The sequence below is a fragment of the Eublepharis macularius genome, chromosome 9, assembly GCF_028583425.1.
Source record: "Eublepharis macularius isolate TG4126 chromosome 9, MPM_Emac_v1.0, whole genome shotgun sequence".
In the NCBI taxonomy this organism is placed as follows: domain Eukaryota; kingdom Metazoa; phylum Chordata; class Lepidosauria; order Squamata; family Eublepharidae; genus Eublepharis; species Eublepharis macularius.
The window spans coordinates 31,222,034-31,245,867 of NC_072798.1; the positions used below are offsets into that span (position 1 = coordinate 31,222,034).

Here is a 23,834-nt window from a genome sequence, read left to right on the forward strand (position 1 = left end):
ATTCAAAATTCCAATTTTGCATGACATTAGAACCACACAGTGATTAGAAAAAAATGAAAATAAGATCTTGCTTTTGCTGTTCATGAGAAATTATTATCCACATTGCAAACAACTTCAACATGATTCATAAAGCACTGGAAATAATTGACATGTGAGAGTTGTCAATTGTAATCTTTCCTTCCATTACGTTATTTTTAAACATACATTTTTTTTCTTTCTGAAACAAACTAAAATATTGCTTAAACATTCTTCAAGCTGACATAACACTGGCTAATTCTTCTTGTCATCTCCTGATTGCTCTGATCCTGAGCTACGATGACCTTGCTCAAGTGCAGAAACCTTTTTCTTTAGAGAACTCAGTTCTTTGTGAAGGCTTCTATTGTTTCTCTCCAATCGGCATATTCTTTCATGGTATCTTCCCACTGTTGAGAAACAGCAAAAAAATTTATTTCTTCATGAAGAGATGGGTTTCGACATTGCGAGAACTTTGCGGTTATCAAAACCACACCAGTGACAAACAATTTTTTTTAATCCTTGTGGAAAACTTGAAGGCCATTCCTGGCATTTTTCAAGGTTTGAAAATATCCACAAAACAATCACCAGGTACGGTTGGTGGTGCTGAGATGGCTCCAGAAAACAAAATCAAACAGAGTCCAGTTGTACCCTTGATACTGACCCATTTAATTTAAGCGTAAGTTGTCGTTATGAGTTGCGCTCTTTGTACGTTGCATAGTGGGTCAAAAGATAATGGTTAGGTGCATAAAAGGAGTGGACACTGTGGGGTAGATGCTTACATTTCCATCTGATATGCCAATGCAACCATATTCTTATGATATTGAGATCATTTTGCCCATGATAAGGTACATGGAAGCCAAGCTATAACTACATGTTTGCAAATTGCAAAAGAGTATGGCCTCACCTCCCAGACCAACTGAGACTAATGCAGCAAAATCTGTGGAGAAACATAGCTCTCACCACTGGACGCATCTGACGGAGAGATGTGTGTTCCACGAAAGCCGATATTTTGGCTTTTGGTGTTCACAGTTCTCTTTGTCAAACTTTATCTGGTGGGGAGAGCCCTGGTTATCAAAGGAATCCGCAACATTGGAAGTGGTTGTTCTCGGAGGTGCCGGAGGAGTCTCTTTTATTCTGCAACCGCAGACTAACGTGGCCACTCCTATGACCCATTACAGGGATGGACTGATCTGCATACCAGGGGGAGATGTTTGCATCCACATATTGGAAGGAGTTGTTTGAATCCACCCTGCACCCACCACGCGTTCAAAACCTATGAAAAATGTATCCTTTGTGCCTACTTGCATCTGCCAAATAGTCTAGTGATTCATGAAATGTGCTTCAATTACATCGGTTATGTCAATAGTTTTGAACGGACACTATTTGATTATGTGACCACAGACTAGAACTGATGACTTATCTGGATCTATGAATCCACATATCAATGACTCGGTGAATGTTTCCCTACTGACTTCCATACGTGATGTGGGATTGGTACTGTCGCGCCTGATCTGAGCCGCGTGATCAGAAACACCACACCAAACTCTGCCTCAAGTTTTCCTTGGAATAGTCATACTTACTTCTTGATAGACATAGAGATTGTATTCCCTGCATACTACGATAGATCTCGCCAATATCAGCGGATTGGTCTTTATTTGGCATCATGTCACGCAAACCTCCCGCTGAAGTATCACCTGCAAAATTAAAGTCAGTCAATATTTTAGGCAGATATTGAAGTGTCACCCAGCAAAATAAATCAGCGAAAAATGTAACTCCACTCAAATGTGGCATAGCTAAAACGTGCCTGTGGAAAATGAGAGAACTGGAGTTCCCTCTGCATCCTCGGTTCTGCCTTCCTCAACGGCGTTTCTGTCCTCATCCTCAGCATCAGAAGAAGTTGTTTCCTCAATTATGTGAAGTTTGTGCTCAGCGCTCATGGCATACTTTCTCACTGCGGCACCACTGTGTGTTGCTAAAGAAGCTAGAAAGAGAAAAGGTTTTGTTAGAAATTTCCAGAGGAATCCCACATCTGAAGGTTGTGCAAGTGTTGGCAAGGCTGTAGTTTGAGCCTATGCTTGACATCTTTAGAGCCGCAGTGTGTTTTGTTCAAGGAATGAACTGATCTCCTCATCACCACATGTTGGGCATTGTTTACATTCACGATGATGAAGGATGGAAGATAAGTCACCACTTTGGGTTATGAAGACTTTGGACTGCTGATACAGAGACAATTTTTTCTGCCGGAGAAACCGCGCAGAAGATAACAGCCTTAGGCACAGGAAAAAACAAAGGAAACAAGATAATGGGAACACTGCTAAACACCCTTGAAAAATAAAGGCTGAAATTGTTTTCTAGTGATGAGAGCTATATCAAGAGATCGTGTTCACTTCACGTACCACTCAAGAAACGTTGACAAGGTGTTAGTTGTACTCTACTCACCTTCAAAGGAGTCATCATGGAGAACAAATATGTTTTGTTTTAGCTGAGAGTGGATCTGGTTACCTTGATGGTATTTTGCCCAGGCAATAGTGCTTTGATTGGCAAAATAATGGCCATTCATTCCTGCAGAATCTCATGCAATCCCACAATTTTCAGAGCAGCTCTTGATGGCACGTGTGAACCACACAAAAAATTACCTGAGGTACTCGGTTGTGGAGATACATCTCCGGGCATTATGGTTTCAGGAGCAGTCATGTCATCAGTTGCTTCTTCGTGACTACTGCCGGAAGATATAACGATTACGGTTTCTTCAGTTTCTAGGCAATGAGATCCACTGTCATCTGTTCTTTCTCTCTCTGAAGCTAGTGATTTAATACAGCAGAATTCCAATTAATGGTCTTGTTATTGGTACATGGAATACACCACTCACTTCTCAAAGTACTTGGACAAGAAAGCAAATTTTTAAAATTGCACCATTTTCTGATCTGATGACGGATCAAAAAACAAATTAAAAATGGTGGCTTTGTTTGGAGTTCATGACTTCCTAAGAATCCTGGCGATGGTTTTTGAATTAGTTTGCCATGGGTAAACTCTAGTAAGCTGACAATCACATAAAAAGTTAAACTTACCTTGAGGAACTGCTGCTGTATTGATCTTTGCTGGGTCTTCAGTTGTCACTCCAAGAGGTGCATAGGCTTGCGCATCAGATTCTGCTGCACTTGATGATTCCACTGCAACAGTTTCTGAATTCTCATCATCCTCAGATGAAGTTTCTTCAATCTTGACTGCTCTTTCACAGATAATCTCTGAAATGAAAAATCATTTGAACAATGGTAAAAAACGGAATGATCGCCCTGATAATGTTTCCCTTTACTTACTTTGCTTTTTATGATCCAGGCATTCAGTTAAAGGGATCAAACAGGATGCATAGCATAAAAGTGGTGACCGGGGGAATTGCATATTAACATGAAAGATGCTTTTGAGGAGATGGTATTTCTCTAAGAACACTCTATGGCTTTCCAATCGTGACAAATAATTCGAAGATTAAAATTAGAGCGTGACAAACAGAAGGTTGACTTCAAAAACCACCCATTTGTTAATGAGGAATGAAGTCTCTTTGAGAACATGCCACTAAAAAGGTGTCATTAAACATGGGGGACTTGCATGGTCCGCCATGGAACGGGGGGGGGGTTCAAACAACTCACCATCATGAGGTCTTTCTTGACATCGAGGCCTCCCTGCCGCCTTCCAGATTAGCATCATCGCGTTGTGCACCCTAATTCTACGACTGCTTCTAGGAATGCATTGCAGTGCCTCCATTGATGAAATGAAATCGGACTTCAGTTTTTGGAATTTGCTTCGACACTGGTTGGCCGTTCGATGAAATCCGCGACTGCGTAGCACTCTTGAAAGAAATCGATAGATGCCGCGGTTGCTTGATTGCGTGCTGGCCATTAACCGAGATGCATGCCCACTCCTCCGAACAACCCTCAGAAGAAGAGATACCTCCTCCACTTCCCAGACATTTCCATGACGCCGGGAAATCATTTTGCACCAAGTGAACTGCGCCACACACAAATTCCAAAAAGTTCTCTCAAGAGTGATTGGTCTCCCATTTCATCCGCCCGCCCCCTCAACGATTTTAGCCAATCGTCTTAGTGCCCGCCAAAAACATGGAATGTTCTCAAGTAAAAATTTATTTTGGTGGACAGATCAAGTGGAGGCTTATGATAATTTCTCAGAAGCGTGTGGACTTGTGACTGTGACATTGAAGTGTATTTTTGTTTAATTCGTGGTGAACACAGATAAACCATTTTAAAAAAAAATCTAGGACAAGATTTCCTACCCTACCGCACCGTTTTTTACTCTTTCGTGGATGGATGAACGTGAAACTCGATTTCTTTTCCATCACGTGACTAGTAAAGGGGAAAGAAATTGTGGGAACCGAACAAGACAGTGGTGCGTGTGCGAATTGACAGGGCAAAGAATCACACAACGCTTTAGACTGACTGCATTCCTTGTGCTTGAAAAAAACGGGACCGAGTACTTTTTTTTTAATAAAACAAAGCGCTACTTCACAAAACATACATACCGCTTTTTTTTTTTTTTTTAGGTGTTTCAGAGTCAGGAAAACTGGACTGGGGAGGGGGTCAACACATCAATCCACTGTAATCCGCCCCTCTTAATTTTGCTCCATCACATGTGTAGTCATCGCGACATTTGAGTGGAAGAACTGGTCAATCTGCTCCTGCAAGTCTACTCTATGCTCTTTGCCCTAAAAGACACAAGCACAACTATCCCTAGCAAATGTCCTTCCTCCCCTCTAGGAAGTCATGATTTTTCTCCCGCCAAAAATGTGGCCACGATGATAGGCTGGCCAACTTGGGCGGGAGTTTTCCTTGGAACTGTGCGTTCTCCACTCTTGTGAACACATTTGTCTCACGGCATACTTTGGAATTGCGGAGGATTTTTTGAGCCCGATTTTATTCTGCTGAATTATGTCTGCGGTCCGAGCATTGGCACTGGCCTTGCTTCACATCATCTTTATCTATATTCAGCGATCGATCGATGCCTGCAACAGTTACTGGATGCGAGTGGTTAGAAGAAGGAGAATGCTTAGGAAATCACTTGCACTGAGGTGCATACCTCCGCCTTTATGGAGAACAAGGAGAACAGCAATGAACAGAGCACGTTTTCTCGCTGTAGCCGGAATCAGAGTCCCCCGTCGCTACTGGATTTATCCCCGTAGCAGGGACTGGTGGGACAATTTCGTCACTGCCATATGGGATGACCAGCTGTGGATTGAAAATTTTCGTATGACCAGGGAGACTTTCAATGAATTGGTTCATTCCATAGGGCACCGTCTTTCCCGTCAGCGCACCAGACTTCGCAATCCAATCTCTGTGGAGATGAGAGTCGCCATAGCACTTTGGTATCTTGCCAACTGTTCGACTTACCGTCAATGCATGAACCAATTCGGAGTGGGTATTTCAACAGTGGCAGGAATCGTCTTGGAGGTCTGCTTGGCGATAGAATTGGAGCTACTCAGTAGAGTCGTGTGCCTTGGACCTGATGTGGCGAGGGTGAGTACGCACTCATCTCCCAGAGTAACAGTCTCCATTCAAACTGTACTGGTCAAAGATTACAATTTGAAGCACAAAAAACTATGTTGCTGACACGTAGGCAATGAGCTGCACCTTTAAACCAATTTTATCGTGCCATGAGCTTTCGAGAGTCGCGGTTCCCTTTTTTCTTGTGCGTTTGAACAAGCGAACTGTGATTCTCAAAAGCTTGAGCTACAGTAAAATTTGCAAGTGCTGAGGGTTCTACTGTACTCTTTTTTATTTCACTAGTACAGACTATGGCTAACTCCTCTGGATTCTGGAGATGTGAGACTGCCTCAGCGCTGTAGTGAGGAGATTATGAATATAGGCGGTGGGAGAAAGAGGGGATTCTCTCTAACAGCAATCTTGTTTTTTTCTCTTTCATTGCAGATTATGTCTGGATTTCAGAAACTTGGCTTTCCTCATTGCATTGGTGCAGTTGATGGCACCCATGTTGCCATTTGCAAATTTAAAGGCCGTGGACGGGAGTACATCAACCGCAAGAAATTCAATTCCATTCTCATCCAGGGCACGGTGGACCATACTGGAAGATTCATTGATGCAGAGGTTGGCTGGAGTGGGCGGAACCATGACGCCTTTGTTTTTGTGAATTCTGCAATTTGTACGGCAATGGATGCGGGGGTGTTTGTGCCAGGCAACCCCAGTCTTACAATAGAGGGTGTAACCGTGCCACCACTCATCATATCTGATGCAGCCTACCCCATGAGAAGGTGGCTGATGAAGCCCTTCAATAGGCCCCACACTCCCGCAGAAGCATACTTTGACCGCTGCCTCACCAGAGCTAGGACCATAGTGGAAAGATGTTTCGGACGTTTGAAGGGGCGCTGGAGGTGTTTGAGGTCACAGCTTATGGTTGCGGAGGAGAATGTGACCTGCATAGCTACCGCGTGTGTGGTGCTACATAACATTTGTGAATTGAAAGGTCATGGCATTCCAGAGGATGATTCTCCCGTGAGGCCTGTGGAGGTGGATGAGGAATCTCTTGAACTCCCTGTGGGAGACAGAAGGCACCGGGAGGAGGGGAAGTTGGTGCGCGATGCCCTTGCACGCCACATGTTTCGAAACAGAGAAATCTAACAATATAAAAAACTCTTCAGTCTGATTGTGAAAAAATCTGTGGTTGAACTTGTTGCATGTTCAGAGGTTGGACTCACGGTTTCAAAAAATGTTTCTTGTTGGTTTTGCCTTGATTGGATGTGTCATGCATTCAGTTGCAAGTGCTGGATTCCTATGAAACATGGTTTGTTAGAAAGCTTTGTTTAGAGATTCAATGATGATCTAATGAGTGAATTCTCATTGTTCCATTCCTGTTTTGAAATAAATTTTTATAACATCATGGTAAGAAATGTTCTGTTTGGTGGGCATCAAGTGAGCAGGAGGGGTTTCCACAAAGAGAGAAAGTGAAAAAAAGGGTTCATCATTGCACAGCCCAGGGGTGTCAAGATGGTCAGCACACTGTTGAATGCTAGCTTATCCGTGTGAAACAGCATCAGATCCACAAACACCCTCCCCCAACGTCACACTTCCACAGTGTTCCCTGCGATGGGAACCACCTACAGAACAAAGGAAAAATGACAACCACACACCAAAGTACTCTATTATAAAAAAACCATTCTCTCCTTCAAACTAAAATTGAGAAGGACAGTGTGAGACATAACACAGGCAGTACATAACACAACTAACCATACTGTGCAGAATTAAACCAAACTCTATTACGGGAAATAAAAAAAATTATTTCTTTAAGGTCTTTCAGGTTCCCATTTGGTGGGCACAACAGGACACGAAAGCAGCCCACAACACCAAATAACACAAATAGCATGCACAAATTCTGCCAGCAATTTTGATCGGGGGATTATTGTGTGTGAATTACGTAGTGTTATCTCTCTGGTTGAGGGAATGCTGTCACGGCCTTAGGTCTGCACCCACCGGTTTTTATATTCAAACAAGTGACATAAAAAATCCTTTCTTATAGCAATTGTGTTTTGGGTTGCTCTGTAAGGTGAGGTGACTTGTGCCCTATTTTCCCCTATAATAATAATAATAGCATTCGATTTATATACCGCCCTTCAGGACAACCTAATGCCCACTCAGAGCGGTTTACTAACTGTTATTATTCCCCCAAAAAAGTCACCCTGTGAGGTGGGTGTTGCTGAGAGAGCTCCAAAGAACTGTGACTCGGCCAAGGTGACCCAGCTGTCTTCAAGCGGAGGAGTGGGGAATCACACCCAGCTCTCCAGATGCCCTTTGGTGTTCTCCCCCACCACCAATGTAGACGGTGTCTGGTCTACCGCACAGTTAAAGGCACGAAGTTGTGTGGCACGAGAACCGCCCTTCGAGGTGGAACCAAATGCCCCCCCCCTCCAGGTTGGTTTGCCTTGGTGCTTGCTTGGGGGGTTGGAGGACAGGTAGGAAACGTTCCCCTGATGTCACTGGGCATCTTTCATGCAATATTCCTAACCCCAGAACGACCAGCCTCTCTTATTTTCAACGTGGGAGATGATGGAGAAAGAGGGTGCCAAGAACAACATATTTTTCAGTCCATTAAAAGGACCACCCAACCGGCATCTGCCTGAACCATGTTAGAGGAAGTTAGGACAGGTGGGAGCAGGCACCATGAAAGTTGGCAGCATTTTGATTACAAAAGGCCACCCTGAACTACCTGGGAAGATGAATTCCTTTTTCTCCATATAGAAACATGGATATTGTTTGAAGAATGGGGCACCTTGTTTTGGAGTCCACCATGAAGGTAAATGAAGTACTGTGGGATGTTTATTTTGTGAAGGCACACCTCTAAAAATGTTTTCACCATGCTTTAAGTGAGATGGGCCCCCCTTGCACCATCATCAAACACCGTGTCTTCCCCCCCCCCTCACCCATCCCAATCCCCTCACTAAGATGGAAATGTATGTTGGTACAAGGCACCAATTTCCTGAATGAGAGGAATGTTGGATGGAAGTTTTCAAGGAAAAACCCCAGAACAGGCATGCTGTGTTGGGATCAGCACATGGAACACAGGAACACGTGGCACTGAACGGCACTGGGACTGTGCCCTGTCCTTGAAGACTATCCCACCATGTTTAAAAGTTGTTTTGTTTCTGTTCTTTGGGAAAGGTTTATGGTTTATGTCGGCACATATTTTTAATGTGTTCTCTTAAAGATGACTCGGCTACTGTGCGGTAAGTAAAAACAGCATTCCACACACCTCAGCCCTTATCATTCCTCCATGGGTATTCCCCCCCCTCCCTGCCCAAGATCCCAAACCGGCCTTCTAATCTAAACGGCATTCCCTAAATCCCTACACATGATACAGCATCGGTTGCCTAGGGTGATCAGCATTTCAACATTCCCTTGCCCCATTTTTTGAATTAGTCAGAATTCCTTGTTCATAACATTTCATCAATACTGCTCTTACTGATGTTTTAATTCTCTTCATGTGTTTCTCCAGCAACATCATACAGACATGAGGGGGAGGAGGAGCCCACGGAGGAAACAGGCTCAGAGGTGACCGTGCCAATGGATGAAATGGCCTTGCAACCCAGTTCTGAGGCAGTGAAGCAAGAAGAGGGAAACTGCTCCGAGTTCAATGAAGAAGTCACACCTCAGCAAGCAGTGATTCCACCAGAACAGCTGACTGAGCATTCAGGTACACAAATGGAACTAACTACACCGTCATTCTGCCACATGTTAAACACGTGCTCTGTAATGACAATGAACAAAATTAAATCAAGTTCTCCAAACCCCCTTTTCAGGTGACCCCTGTGAGGAATGCATTCAAGCGCGGTGTCCACTACACACTGTAAATGTGCCTTCTTCATCTTTGGCAAGGGAACAGCCCCTTGAGATACTGGAGACTGTTCACAAGGCAGTGGGAACATGCCTCAGCTGCGGTAAGTAACCATCAATGACTTACAACGTTTGTGAACACAGAAGTGGCCACTCTGCGCTTACACCTTTTGTTTCCACAGCAAAGAAAACCAACAGAAGGATGGACAGCCTGCAGGCCTTGGTGAAGAAGCTAGAAAACAATGTGAGGAATTTGAATGAGGAGAACAAGAAATTGAGGTCCGACATTGATAATGTGCTGTCAAGGTTTAAGGAGATGTAGAAAAGATTTATTTAACATGCATGTTAGTTAAGTGTCCATATGATGCCTCACATGTAATCTTTCAAGTTTTGAAAAGAATAAAAAACAAATTTAAAACTGTGTAGTTTCTCCCATGGGTCAACATTTCAAACAACCGTGGTCAAAAAATAGATCTGGCAAACCGCACCTGGATTGCGGTGGGAAACAAAAACCAATTTTTTTCAATGGCCATTGTCAACCCCTCGCCAACATCGAAAAACACAATTACAGCTGTGACAAACATAATTTCAACAGCAATGATACGTGTGATATGCAGATTCCAACCCAAATGCTGCACCGGAAAAACATGTGGGGCTCAGAGGGATGGATCATATCTTTCTCTCTTTTTAATGATCCGAGCCCTTTTTCTTAGTGGTGCCTTCTCATGATCGTTATCGCGTGTTTTGCTGTTGGCATTTTGGGAAGTTTCTGCAACCGGGCCTGCTCTTTGCTCCCTGACAAAGAGTTCAGTCAAGGAGCTGAGGGCACCGACAGCCCTATTAAGCCCCTCCATATTTTGTGACTGTGCCTCAATAAAAGCCCTACGATCCTCTCTTGCCTCCCTGATAATGTCCTCGTGCCATCTTGTCTCTGATTCCATGGCTGCACGCCAATGGCTGGTTGCCTCCAGAATTTCTCCACGTTCCTTTCTGTTGTTTTGTTCCTCCCTCTGTGCCTGAGATAGCATTCTCTCTGCAACGTTGGTGAGGACAGAGACGCGCCTGGTTCTGGTGCGCGCCTTTTCTAAGCGTGTAGCAGGAGACAGTTGTGCCGTGGGGACCTGCGGTTGTTCCACTGCTGGTGGATTGTTCAGATCTCCTGTTGGAAAGGACAGTGGTTATGCAAGTAGTAGTTACAAAGGAGTTTGTGGAGGTCACAATTTCAGCTCTTTCCTACCTTGCGGATCCTCTGCACCCTGTCCTGTCACCTCCGGGAACTCCTCTATCTGAGTTAAATCTGGATCTTGGAAATAAAAGATTTGGTTGTAAAATGAATGAGTTGATCTTCTTCATTCATGCTCACAGAAGTCTTCTTGACATCAGCAGAACGATGTTTACACCAATATTTTCCATGGTAGCCCAACCCCCACAAACAGATAATTATTTTGAGACTATAGCCATGTTTCTCATGGAGCGGAGCATACCAGGGCTCATTGGGAGGGCAGCATTGATTGTTGACCACAAGCACCCCACTCTATCTGCATCTTACCGTCTGCGGCATTTTCATCCTCTGGATCGGTCATGTCCATTGGGGGGGCTTCTCCGATTGATGTTTCTTGTTCTGTGGAAGAACCTGCAGTAATTGAAAACAAGTGATAGGCTGGTAAACAGTTAATGTACCATGGTTCTCCAGGGGGGGGGGGAAAGGGAGGTGACGTTACAGACCATTGTCAGGTGTGGATTAATGCTTGGTGGAAGATAACCCAACCACCTTTGGGATACCTTGCACATTGCTGATCAAGGTGAAGTCCCCCTCTCCTTTCACAGAGCCCTTCTCTGCTGAAACCTGCGCCAGCCCCAGTAAAAAACGTTTCCCACCGCTAGCTTGCCTTGAGAAGCGGATTTCCACAATATTGGTTATACGTCCCCATAGGCAGAATAAACAACACATCCTTCCACGCACAAAAGTTAAATCAGGGAAATGCCCCCCCACTTGCGCCTCATCCCTCTCCTGCAGTGATAACCCAAACACAATCAATCCGTTGAGCATATCCCAGAAATCCTAAGCAGAAGGAAAAAATGCCCCTGAGACTCCGGGAAAGTTCTGCCCAGGCGGGGCACACTGGAGGGCACAGCGAACCCACCCCAACCAAGGACCAGTCATGTCGGTCAAAACTGCATGCTCACCTGAATCATTGGGAGTGGAAGCGGGGACCGCCTGAAGATGTAGAGTGACCATTGGATGTGTGAATAGTTCCTCTGATCCCTCCCATGGAGCGGGAACGCCATGGTTCGACCGATCTTCCCCCATGGGGTCGGCATTGCTCACCGACTGCAGGTTAAGACTTCTTGCCACCCTTTGTGGCCGTATGCTTGCATCCCCTCTGAAAATTCTTGCAAGCTGTGCATAGAAAGGGCATGTTGCAGGGGCATTTCCCGATCTTCCATTGTGTGCCGCGACCCTCTTGTACTCCTGTCTCAAAGCTTTTGTTTTTGTCCGGCATTCGAGTGCGGTTCTTGCATGGCCTCTCGCCACCATCTGCTCTGAGATGCGCTCGAAAACATCAATGTTCCTGTGACAGAGCAATAGTGCCTCTTGCACCTTCTCCTCACCCCAAAATTCAATGAGGTCCAATGTCTCCTTCTCCCTCCAGGAGACCCCTCTCCCACTGGTTGGTTTTAGTGCAGCCATTTCCTTGAGCAACCGTTGAGCAGTGCACGGAGGTGGCACAGATCGCAGGAGTTGAATTTCCCGCCCAGCAAATAATGGCACCCCATTGGTCCACAAAAATCACGTGATCCCAGAAGGGGTGAGTTTGAACCTCGTTTGAGGGCACCACCCACTGCCCCAACCCCATTCCCATCCCGAAAAAAGGAGTCAAAATATGTAGAACACACAATTGGAGATGTCTCAATGCACCTTTGCATCCACAGAACGCAGAAACGTTATGGCCAATTTTATTTTTCATTACTGGAAAATGTCGATGGTGGTTCCTGATTGAATTGTCAAAATGCAGAGAGTTTTGAGTGGAGAGGGGTTGTCACTGAAACGTTTGGTTCATCATGACCACAATCGCTCACCGCTAGGCAAACATTTTTTTAAGGGGGGGGGTTGGAAATGTGAGGCGCGTAACACGAACTTATCAGGATGCAAAAGACGGGGAGAGAAGAATAGAGATGGCACCAATGGAGATGTACCGCTGAAATGTTTAGGTAGCGGGGAAAAAATGGCGGACGAAGCATTTGGGGAGCTGGAGATGCAGACCAATCAGCTTCCGACGACAAGACTTAGCGGGGGGAGAGAGAAGCAAAAAAGGGACAAAAGTGTTCACACTGGGATTTATCGGATCAGCATTGAGTTGGCAGCGGATTATGGGAAAATTCGCGGTATGTCCGCAGTGAGAAAAATCGGGGATAACCCGGACTGACAGCGGCTCTGCGTCCCATGGATGCCTTGCTAATGTGAAAACTCTGAAAACATGGGATGCAAACCAGGGACAGATACGCTGCTAAGTGTGAGTGTGAAATATCTCTAAGTCCCACGTCGATTTTCATACTTTCCTCCTCTTCTCTCTTGGTTTTTATCTTAAATATTCAAAGCTGTGTAGTACAGAACATCTGTTACCACACTGCAAAGATACCTTGGTGTTGGTGTTGGTTGATACGCTGTGGGCTTTATAGATAGTTCTTTTTGTGCTGACTTCCCTCCAGTGCTTGCTTGTTTGTGTAAATTAGTTCCATCTGATTCCAAGAATTTGAAGAAACTGCTCCTTTCCTCCTTTCCTTACAAAAGATTGTCTCTTGTAAAGGGATTTTTCAATGGCGTCAACGCTGCAGTGATAACATGAACTTTACAGACTCCTAGATGTACCGTATTCCAGATTCCTACCCCAGTTCTATAATAAACTCTCTTTGATCTGGTAAACAAAGGTAGGAGGGGAAATATGCATAGCATAGCTGTATATTTTGGGATGACACAGTTTAAAATCCTGTCACTTTCCCCTCTAATTACTGCAAATTAAGTTGCATTCAAACTATTCTCATGCTGAGTCCATGCCTGGCCCTGTTATTCCATGAGCCCTGGGCCTGAACTTTTTTGAAGCTGGCATGGAACTCTTTGCTCAAGTTTACAATTCAAATGGTTAGTGGAAATAAAGTGGCATTAGGAATGTTTTTGTTAACTCTGCCAGCTCAAGCCCATATAACTCATGCACTGAATTGTTATGGTTTTGCAAAGAGCTGTTTGTTTTATTTTTTAAATGCATTAATTAAATGGCAAATAAAGCGACTAACCTCATGTGCTAGAATGAGTGCCAAGATGGACATTATAAAAATGTTCACTTCAGTATTAATTCTGTGTTTATGGGGCGTCTCATGTCTCTATAACCTCCCCAGACTGCTATTAATCATAACCTATCAAGTACATTCATCACATTTTTTCCTGTCAGAGTCCAAAGAATGCCTTTATTAATTAAAGGGAAGAAAAATTGGAGTGGGAGCCTTTTAAACTCTCATTGTTTTTTAGAAGAGGAAATGATAGCATTCAAAAGTAAATTCTCCACTTTCCAGTGTTCCTGCTCATTCTGTTTGTAATTTGGAGAGAAGGCTTTAGTCAAATTTAAAACAATATTATTCTTAGAAGAAGACAACCCCCCCCCCCAAATCATTCTCTGATTTTAGGAGCCCTCCTCTGAGGATTTGTAGGTCTGTATCAGCTTAAGCGAGAGCCTTTTGCAGCCCATCCTTGAGGAATGGGCTGCCTAGTGAGATGAGGGCTTCATCACCTTTGCTCCTGGTTAGGAAAGCCTGCAAATGTGAGTAGTTCAAGATGGTGGTGGGTTTGTTGTTGATCTCTATGGGTTTTTTGGGGGGGGGGCTCTCTTGGCTCTGTGTTTTGGTTGTTCTGGTTTTTATGTGGTTCCTTGATCCTGGGCTTTTAAAACAAAAAAATAGAAGCTGCTTTGAGCTGATAGGGGAAATTGTATATAAACCTTTTAAATAAAGAAATTAAATCATTTGGAAGGCGGCTGAAGTTGGTTACATCCCAAAGGACAAAACTGCATTCAGGCAATGGGGATCGATATTTTCCTTGCCATTCCTGTAATAGGACAGGCCTTCAAATAGGCTGTACACAGATTCACTGCAAGTTTCTCTTCACCAGCAATATAGCTTTCACATCTGCTACCTGCGTATACCTTTTCAATTCCCTGTGGGTTACTGTGGCACCCATTCTGACCCTAGTCCTGAGGGCTTGTGTCCCCTCCCCACCTGTCATAATGAATTGATGGAGCACACATCTGCCATAGACTTTGGCTAGGACTCCATCAAGTCTCCAAGATGATTGTATGAGTATGTCGCATTAGGGTTGCCAGTTCCAGGTTGGGAAATTCCTGGAGATTTGGGGGGTGGAGTCTGGGGAGGGTGGGGTTTGGAGAAGGGAGGGTACTCAGCAGGGTATAATGCCAGAGTCCACCCTCCAAAGCAGCCGGCTTCTCCAGGGGAACTGATCTCTGTGACCTGGAGATCAGTTGTAATTCCAGGAGATCTCCCGCTACCACTTGGAGGCTGGCAACCCTACATCATAAAAAGCAAAGAAGCAACCCCCAAATAGAACCCAAAGCCAAAAGAGAGAAAAACTCTCACTGAGGGAACAAAACCCAATTACTACATATATAAATATTTATAAAGTGCTCTAGTGCCAAAGTGCTAATGAATAGCAATAAATATCATAGTGGCACAGAGTGGTAAGCTGCAGTACTGCAGTCCAAGCTCTGCTCATGAGTCATGACCTGAGTTCGATCCTGGCGGAAGCTGGGTTCAAGTAGCCGGCTCAAGGCTGACTCAGCCTTCCGTCCTTCTGAGGTCGGTAAAATGAGTACCCAGTTCATCAGGCCTCACCAAATGAAATTCATCCATACAATTAGAACAAGATTGGTCTCAAATGGCATCCTGAGGTTCAAGTGAACCTACCATGGAATCTATATGGTGATGGATGTAAGAGATTTTATCCATTTTATTGTTGCTGCTGTGGTTATTTTAGTACAAATTAATAACCTTTTGAATCAGCTAAATTAGCACTACCTTTTTCAAAGATGTTGATTACTTTAATATAAATATTTTTAAAACTGTAGCAACTCAAATATTATTATTATAATTATTATTATATTTCAATTTATAAACCGCCTATCCTCAGGAACTCTGGGTGGTGAACAAGTTAAAATCAATAAAGAGAAGAAAACAACAATTCTAAACTCAACATATTCATTGGGTTGGAACCAGCCAGCCCTTCCACTCCATTTCCTCTGATTCCCTTTGCTGCTACAGTCCCTGTCGCACATTTCCTTTGTCCATGGACAAAGGGATTGTATGACGCAGCCGTTTTGGTGGTCAGGGGACCTTCTCCTTCCTTTTTCTCCAATGGAAAAAACAGTCGGGTCCAACCAAATTGTCTAGAAACAAAGGATGCTTCAAAACAGCTTGTAAGCATAAGTCAATTGAATTCACTGAGTATTAAAATTCATATGAATAATCCAATATAATTTGTTGGTAACATTCCCCAAAGTTCCCTATCTGTCCTGTTCAATGTATATTCTATAGTGGCAATAAAGGGACTGTTGTGGCCTCCCAGACAATTTGGTGCAGACAGTGTTCATCATAGCTACTGCGTTCCTTGTTGCCCAAAAGTATCCAAAAATGATCAGAAACAAGAACTCAAGCAGAAAGCTCCGTTCATTTTGTCATTCGGCTTGACAGTATGGTGTAGTGGTTAGAATGTTGAACAAGGATCTAAGGAGATCCAGGTTCAAATCTCCACTCCTGCATGGAAGTTCCATGGTGACCTTGGGTCAATCATATACTCTCAGCTCAATATACCTCACAGTATTGTTGTAAGGATGAAACAAGGATAGAACAGAGATGTGAGAGCCAAGCTACAAGTGATGCCTAACACAGGTTGGACACTTGTCAGCTTCCCTCAAGTTTTGATGGGAAATGTAGGCGTCCTGGTCTTGCCGCTGTAATGGAAAGCCAAGCTGTAAAACCAGGATGCCTACATTTCCCATCAAAACTTGAGGGAAGCTGACAAGTGTCCACCTGTGTAAGGCATCACTTGTAGCTTGGCTCTGAGTCTCTTTGGGTTCCCACTGACGAGAGAGATAAATGAAGTAAATAAATAAATACTTTTTACATCTATATAAATTCAACAAGAATTTTTGAAGCCTGGCTTGAATAGGAGAACTTTACTGCATTCCAAATGCAGGCATTTCAGTTTCTTTATGCCACCATCAATCTTTGAGTAAGATTTCTATCAGTGGAATTACTTTACACAACTGTAGAACTCTCTTTTTCTGTCTCTCTTTCACTCTCTTTGGTCAAATAAAATGTGGCAGATCCAGCCTGCAATGTAATTTTGGATTCTGAACTGTTTATGGAACATTTTGACAAATACGAAACATGGAATTTGTGAGCAGCTGTGTGAGCCTGTGTCAATATATTAGGCCAGAGTTTCCTATTTTCTTTTAGGATATGCCAACATCCTTCACTGGCATTATGATGCAGAATGTGAAAGGCTTCGTAGAGAAAGAGGACCTTAGAGCCTTTGCTTATTACAATTGAATATGACTTCCTTGTATGAATATTCAATTCATTTATTTGGCTGTAGGATTTCTTCCAGATGATGAAACTTTTGTCATGTGGAAGACCTGCTGAAAATATGGCCGAGTGGGATGAAGTGAGCAAGTTCTTTCACAAGCCAATACACACTGTGGCCTGGGCCAACGTGACTACAGTAGAAGTCTGTGCTTGGCAATTGAGCAAAGCAGTCTTGGCGTGAACTGCAATTGGAGACGCACCAAATTACTTTCCATTTGTATTTTTGGAGAGAAACTAGCAATATCAGTTGGGTAGACATCCATGCCCCCATACATAGATTAGGCAACTTCCCCTTTCCCCTCATTATTTCTGAAGGTTTAGATTTTTTTAGCATGTATTTCAAAAGCTAGTGTGTCTTGGCTGCTGCAAAATTTGAGCTGTTTTCTTCCCTGGTTGCTGCTGCTGTTTATGTCCTGCATTAGTCATCATATGGATAACCCAGGAAGGAATCTCCCAATGAACAAGATGATGTCACAGTACAACCCAAAGAATCAGATCTGGCTATGCAGAATCACTGAAGGCAAATGAAGAACTTGAAAGCCAGGGCAATTCAAAATGAATGCTTGTGCAAAATGTGGTGAAAGGTTGCTAAAGGAGGAGTTCTCAACTGCTAGAGATGTTTGTGGGAAATGAGGAAAAACTTAGGTTGAAAAGGCTATTTATATTTATTGAGAAAATTACAATTGCACTATTTTTGATGGTTGAAAGTTCTTTGGGATGTTAGATCTATGAATAAATCCCAATAAATTGGCCTTAGATTATTAACAATAACCAAAACAAAATCATGACGACCTAACTAACAAATCCAATAATAATTACTCACACCAACAAATTATTACAATATTTCACCATGCAATTTATAAATAGTATTCAAGATAACCAATTAAACGCACACACACAGAAACCTTGCCACGGCAGCTGCAAAGTGCAGTACAATAAATTGAATTCATACAGGGTTTTTTTTTTACATAAAGTGCATAGTGCTTGTCCATTTGTCCATTTTCAAGGCTAGGTCCAGGAGCACCCCAAAGCTCTTAACTTGATGTGCCATGGAAAGCCCAGGGCAAGTCTGCCTCCTCAGTCTACAGCTCCTGCAATGCATATGGAGAAGAACCTTGGCCCAGGAAGTATGCCAAGACTTCAGAGTGAACTAGAGGAGCCAGCCAGGGCAGAGTCCAGTGGTGAAGGTTCTGATCTGTTGTATGGTCTTCCCTGGACCCATTGGCCAGGCCAATGGTGGGTGGTGGGTGGGCATTGGTGGAGCAGGAGCAGTGGAAATGGAGAAGATGTATCAGCCAGCTGTAGAGTAATGTCATATCACCCATTGAATGAACACCTCTCCAAGCACAACCACACTACCTGGATGCCATAACAACACCCCACTAAAGCAGCAAGAGACCATGAATCACTTTGAAGTAGAGTTACCAGCCAAGTGCTGGGAACAGGTGGGAGGCTCAGGGTGGGCAAGAAAATTCTAATTGCCACTCCCACCATTCCCACTCCCCCACTGGTCTACCAATAGGTAATTAGCTGTGGGAGTTGCCAGTGGGAGGTCTCCTGCTATAATGAGAGACTTGGCAGCCCTACTTTGAGGTTTGACAGCAACCAAATCTCTGGGCTCATTAAAATTCTGAATACTTGGCTAATGTTTTGGATTTAATCTGATTAACCAGAGCTTGGCTTCTGCTTTACACAGAATGTTCTCCTTCCTTCCCAGCTCTGGTGCCCTGCACCCTAGAAGCTTGAAAGTGGCGGCAGTGGTATGCCTAGTTATTGGTCTGGCTGTAATTCACTAGTAAAAGCAGTATTAGTGATCCTAATCCTGCCAGCAATTGCACGCATTCAATATTTCAATTTCTACTCAGCTAGAGAAGATCCTCTTTGAAGTTACAAATTTCCACTGCTCCCTTTCCGCTGTGCTTTGCTAAACCCTTGATTTAATGATGTGTGAGAAGAAGGAAATGGCTTTGTCTTTTCCCGCTTCCTCCCCTGATGCAGATTTATAATCCTGTGATTTAATAATGACATTTCAATAAATTTATCTCTTCTGCTTTCGTTCTCTGAAAACTGTATTTAAAAAAAAAAGACCGAGAATTGTAAGCAATAAAACATAAAGTTGTTCTTTGTGTTTCCTCTATCAGAGGAATGCTACCTTTTCCCATCTTCAGCAGTGAGTGAGGTACAGGAAACTTAAAATAAAATCACCACCCTTTTCCTCTTTCCTCTTGGCTGTAGTTTCCAATCTGGACAGAGACAAATACAAGATTTGAAATATTGCATAGGAAAAAGGGAACCACTCCCAAACCTCTGGGGCCTCCCTTCTCAAGCTATGCTGCTGTTGGTGATAGGGCCTGTATTCCAACTGTGTTTGGGGATTGATTCAAACCCTCAGAAAAGGCCTTGAACCCAAACCAGATTTTCTCTCATATCTTGCTTCCTTTGTTCTAGAGAAGGGTCCCCCACCCACTATCACATGGTTATCTGCTGTAGGGGGGAAAGGATGCCTAGATTCAGCATTGTTTGGCTACTTCTTTGTATTAATGGGGTCCCTGTTGTAAGAGAAATTTCAGACAGAGGAAATTAATAGTCATGGGCCCATTAGGGTTACCATTCCCCCGCTGGGGGCGGGGGATCCCTTGCTCTTCCGCCCCTGCACCCACTTACTTGGCTGGAAGGGGGCGTGCTCCCTGGGGTGCCCCCCCGAGCAGTGGCACATCCACCCCTAGTGGCAGCGTGCACCCCCCGAGCCATGCTGCATGCCCCGAGCTGTGCCCCCATGCCCTGAGCTGCACCGCACATTCCTGCACCATCAGTGGGCCCATTTTGGGGAGAATCGTGCCTCACAGGGCACGATCTGGCCCTTGGTGAGTGTGGGAGCGCTCCCGGCCGGCCTTTGACCCCACCCCCCGCGTGATGACATCACTTCCAGAAGTGATGTCATCGTGCAAGCCAGGTGCACATGTGCGAAAAAGAAAAACCCCTGAGTGGCAAGGTGAGCGCCAGGCTCCCAATCTCCCGCCAGGAGAGTAAAGGGACGTGGAAAACCCCCAGTTTGGGCACCAGGGAACCAGGCAACCCTAGGGCCCACTCAGCCTCCCATCCCAATCCTCAAATATCAACAATCAGGCCTTCTCCTTTAACTGAAACTGCTGGGATCTTGCATTCTGCATTGCAATTTGTGCATGACATGATCCAACAGGCAAGATCTCCTCTCCGTCTTTCTCTTCTGCTGAATTCCTCTGTAAGGTGGGAATGGGGAAACAGCAAGGCTTCCACTGGCTTGATTCATCCCCAACTCCAGTTCCAAAACATGAAAGTTCACTTGCCAGCCATTCACTACAGTAGAGATATTAACTTTTTTTTGGCAGTGTTCCTGTCCATTAAACAGATTGTGTAACAAGGAAAAGTTCAGTAAGCAAATCCTTTTCTGTCGTTGCATTTTCAAGCTGCAAAAACTTCATATGTTAAATTTCTGGTTGTCACACAAGGTGTAGCAGCTGGTGACCCTATTCATAACGAGCCCCTCACTAGAGATCCTCAATGATGCTTAGCCAATTTGACCTAGAACAGAATTCCTTCCTAACCAAGCATATCTTTAGATTCAGATCTAAACCTTTCTGCATTTTTGCCTGTATCAGACTTAAGTATATATAATGTGTTACTTGATCCATATCTCCAGAGGATTTGCTATATTGGCTGCATAGCAGATCCTACACATAATTGCACCCCCATTTGTTTGCTGTCCTTGAAAGCAGAGATGTACAAAGTGGTTCAAAATGTGTAAGGGCTAATATTCCCTCCAGTCTTCACTAAAGGTTCTGGTATTGACCTATAAGGCCCTATGTGGACTGGGGCCAGCGTATCTGCGGGACTGTCGCTCCCCATATATTCCCTGGAGGACTCTCCAATCGGGAGAAAAACAGCTATTAGTGGTCCCTGGTCCCAAGGAGGCCCGCCTGGCCACGACAAGATCCAGGGCTTTCTCGGTCCTGGCTCCTACCTGATAGAATGCCCTGTCTACTGAGACCAGGACCCGGCAGGATTTATTGTCTTTTTGCTGGGCCCGCAAGACAGAGTTGTTCCGCCAGGCTCATGGCTAAGGTTAGGCCTCCACCGACCTATGGGGGAGGAGGAAGTTTAACCCCCCCATGAAAAACTGTCCACCACAGTTTGCATGCAAAATATTATGTCTTCCTGATATTGTTGCCTCACAGTACAAAATGTCGCTGTTTTAAATGGTGGCCGTTTCCACACGGCTTACCTTATTCTGCAAAATAGTGAAATCTCACTCGAAATCTCGCAAGAAGACGCTGTTATTGCATCTTCTCACGTGATAACAGCGTCTTCGCATGAGATTTCGCTATTTTGCACAATAAGGTAAGCCGTGTGGAGACAGCCAGTGTTTTAATATTTATACAGATGTAATGTTTTAAATTGTTTTTAAATGATGTTAGCCACTCTGAGCCCGTTTGCAAGGATGGCAGGATATAAATATGAAATAATAAATAATCAATACATAAATAATAAATAAAGCAGATGATGTAATACTGATTTGGACTACTGCAGGAACAACCAGTTGCAAGAAAGACACAGAATTTTTCTTTGAGAGAGAGAGAGATTGTGTGGTCCCCATACAAAGGCGTTCTTGTTCAAACATTTCATTGTATGCATATCAGATGGAAGGAAGTTTGCAGCTCCACCACCACAGAAAGGCCCTCGGTAATGTATGAACTTGGGCTATGATTTAAATTGTGGTAAACAAACTCTCTTTAAAACTCTCTTATACATACACAAATCTGCAGAAACTCACAGATGCCATTAGCATTCCAGTGTATTGCAACAAACCACAGTCCTGGAATGTGAATTACTTTAGAGTCTTAATTTATGAGGCCCTGGACAAGTGTGGCGATGATGATAACCTCTGGAAGGGCAGTGCCTGATGCTCAGGGGCATCCCAAAGCAAGGTGCCAAAGAAATGTCACAGCAACAAGTTGAGCATGATACAGGATTTTGCAGCAGGCTTTTTAGACCATGATTAAATCTTCCCAGAAGGTTTTTTTAAAAAGTAAATAATTCACTCTTCAAGGTGAATTCAAGTTGAGGCTGCAGAGAGAGGTGATTAACACCCCCCCCCCTTCCATGTTGGTTCATGTATTGAAATCATACTACCCTGAAACTGTTACTCGCTCTGTGGGGGAAAAGACAGGGCTAATATCAGTCTGGACTACATAGGGTTGCCAAACATGGATTGGAAAATTCCTGGAGATATGGAGGTGGCGCATGGGGATGTGGGGTTTGGGGAGGAGAGGGACATCAGTAGAGTATAGTGTCATAGAGTCCACCCTGCAAAGCAGCCAGTTTCTCCAGTGGAATTGATCTCTGTAACCTGGAGATAAGTTGTTATTCAGATCTCCAGATCTCAACGGAAGGTTGTTTCAGGTGGGTAGCTTATATCTGATGAAGGGAGCTTTGACTCTCGAAAGCTTATACCCTGAAAACCCTGTTGGTCTTTAAGGTGCTTCTGGACTCAAATTTTGCTGTTCACCCGAAGGTAGGCAACCTTACGGAACAGCCAGTTTCAATTGGCATCCTTATGTGGTGGAAGGGCCAATATAGTATAGTTAGACTAGGTATGTTCAAATCCCTACTCTGCCATGGTAGCTTGTTGGGTGACTCTGGGCCAGTCACTTTCTCTCAGCCTGATCTACCTATATTTTAAGTATCTCTAGCCCATTTTTCTCTCCATCGGGAACTCAAGGGAATTTATAAGAAATACAAAATTATAACTTAGACAACCCCCAAAATATATAATATAACTCCAAAACTCTGGACTGGTCCTGGATCACTTAGGATCACAGCCTAGAAGCCAAGGACCAAGAGCTTCCTGGACCTTGCCCTTTGACTAACAATAAAAGGCTTGTACTTCTGGCCACATCCAGCCTTAAATTACTAAATGGAGGAAGAGACAGGCTCTCAATCCTGATTTCATTCAGCTTCCAAAGATGTTCCTCCCTCCTCCCCATGCCAAGAAAAGAGTGCGGCTCTGAGCTCCGTGGGGGAAAGGCAGAATAAAAATATATTTGATAGGCAATAAGGCTTTGCATCCATTTGCACAGTTTTTTTACTTTCACCTGAGCCTGAGTAAGAGGAGTTTGTGAATGGATATTCCCTACCTTTACCCTGGTTCATGTGCCCATTGCCCAACTCAACAAGCAATCAAAGATGGGATGGTCAGGGACTCCGTAATCTGAGGTTGAATTCCAAGTAGTAGACTCGTGCAGATGGAAACCTGATTGTTGTTATGGGTTGTCCATCGGGAACATACCTTGCCAATTTTAAAACAGCTCCATTGGCTACCGGTTTATCTGAGTTCAATTCAAGGTGTTGCTTATGACTGTTAAAGCCTTTCATGGCCTAGGACCCACCACACCGTTTGTTTGTTTGGTTGTGTTAATCTACCAATGTGGAAAAGCAAATCTCAAATTACAAAGCCATCGGCAACCATATCCTTGGGTTTCTTGGAAGAGTATCAAGCTTATTTTCTTGCTGAAAAGACTGGTAATGCCTGTCCTGCTGCCCGAATAACGCTATTGACCTAATTCTGTGAAATGCAGTCACAAAGATATGTTGAGCACATTCTAACGACATCTGTTGGAACAGCTAAATTCTGTATGCCCTAATGGAGTGCTGCTGTAGAAAATGCCTTAGGTGCTTAGCAAGGTATAGGGATGCCTCAGCACATCAAACAATGTGGAAAAGGTTTCTAGATGGTAGAAAGTTTTGAAAACTACTGCTCCAGACAGCATCAAACCCATGTATAAA

The 23,834-nt window shown here is 44.0% G+C and overlaps 2 protein-coding genes across 2 annotated transcripts; both read right to left on the reverse strand.

The window, feature by feature from the left end:
- Window positions 1-270: 270 nt before the first annotated feature.
- On the reverse strand, window positions 271-6,996 carry LOC129335834 (uncharacterized). The gene is made up of 6 exons (XM_054988653.1): window positions 3,660-6,996; window positions 3,084-3,260; window positions 2,652-2,816; window positions 1,820-1,996; window positions 1,596-1,709; window positions 271-422 (listed from the first exon to the last, which is right to left on the reverse strand). Exons 1-6 carry the CDS (start codon window positions 4,000-4,002, stop codon window positions 271-273), a joined length of 1,128 nt encoding a protein of 375 aa, XP_054844628.1. The 5' UTR covers window positions 4,003-6,996.
- A 39-nt stretch (window positions 6,997-7,035) lies between these two features.
- Window positions 7,036-12,874, reverse strand: LOC129335273 (uncharacterized). The gene is made up of 4 exons (XM_054987701.1): window positions 11,550-12,874; window positions 10,912-10,995; window positions 10,600-10,665; window positions 7,036-10,521 (listed from the first exon to the last, which is right to left on the reverse strand). Exons 1-4 carry the CDS (start codon window positions 12,052-12,054, stop codon window positions 10,019-10,021), a joined length of 1,158 nt encoding a protein of 385 aa, XP_054843676.1. The 5' UTR covers window positions 12,055-12,874; the 3' UTR covers window positions 7,036-10,018.
- Between the last annotated feature and the right edge of the window lie 10,960 nt (window positions 12,875-23,834).

Coding starts and splice junctions, on each gene's coding strand:
- LOC129335834 (XM_054988653.1), bottom strand. CDS start 4,002: ATGATTTCCCGGCGTCATGGAAATGTCTGGGAAGTGGAGGAGGTATCT. Junction 1,997..2,651: donor TCCACAACCGAGTACCTCAG/GTAATTTTTTGT, acceptor TTCTCTTTCTAG/CTTCTTTAGCAACACACAGT. Junction 1,710..1,819: donor AGTTCTCTCATTTTCCACAG/GCACGTTTTAGC, acceptor TTAATTTTGCAG/GTGATACTTCAGCGGGAGGT.
- LOC129335273 (XM_054987701.1), bottom strand. CDS start 12,054: ATGGCTGCACTAAAACCAACCAGTGGGAGAGGGGTCTCCTGGAGGGAG. Junction 10,996..11,549: donor TTCCACTCCCAATGATTCAG/GTGAGCATGCAG, acceptor CAATTACTGCAG/GTTCTTCCACAGAACAAGAA. Junction 10,522..10,599: donor GGGTGCAGAGGATCCGCAAG/GTAGGAAAGAGC, acceptor CCTTTCCAACAG/GAGATCTGAACAATCCACCA.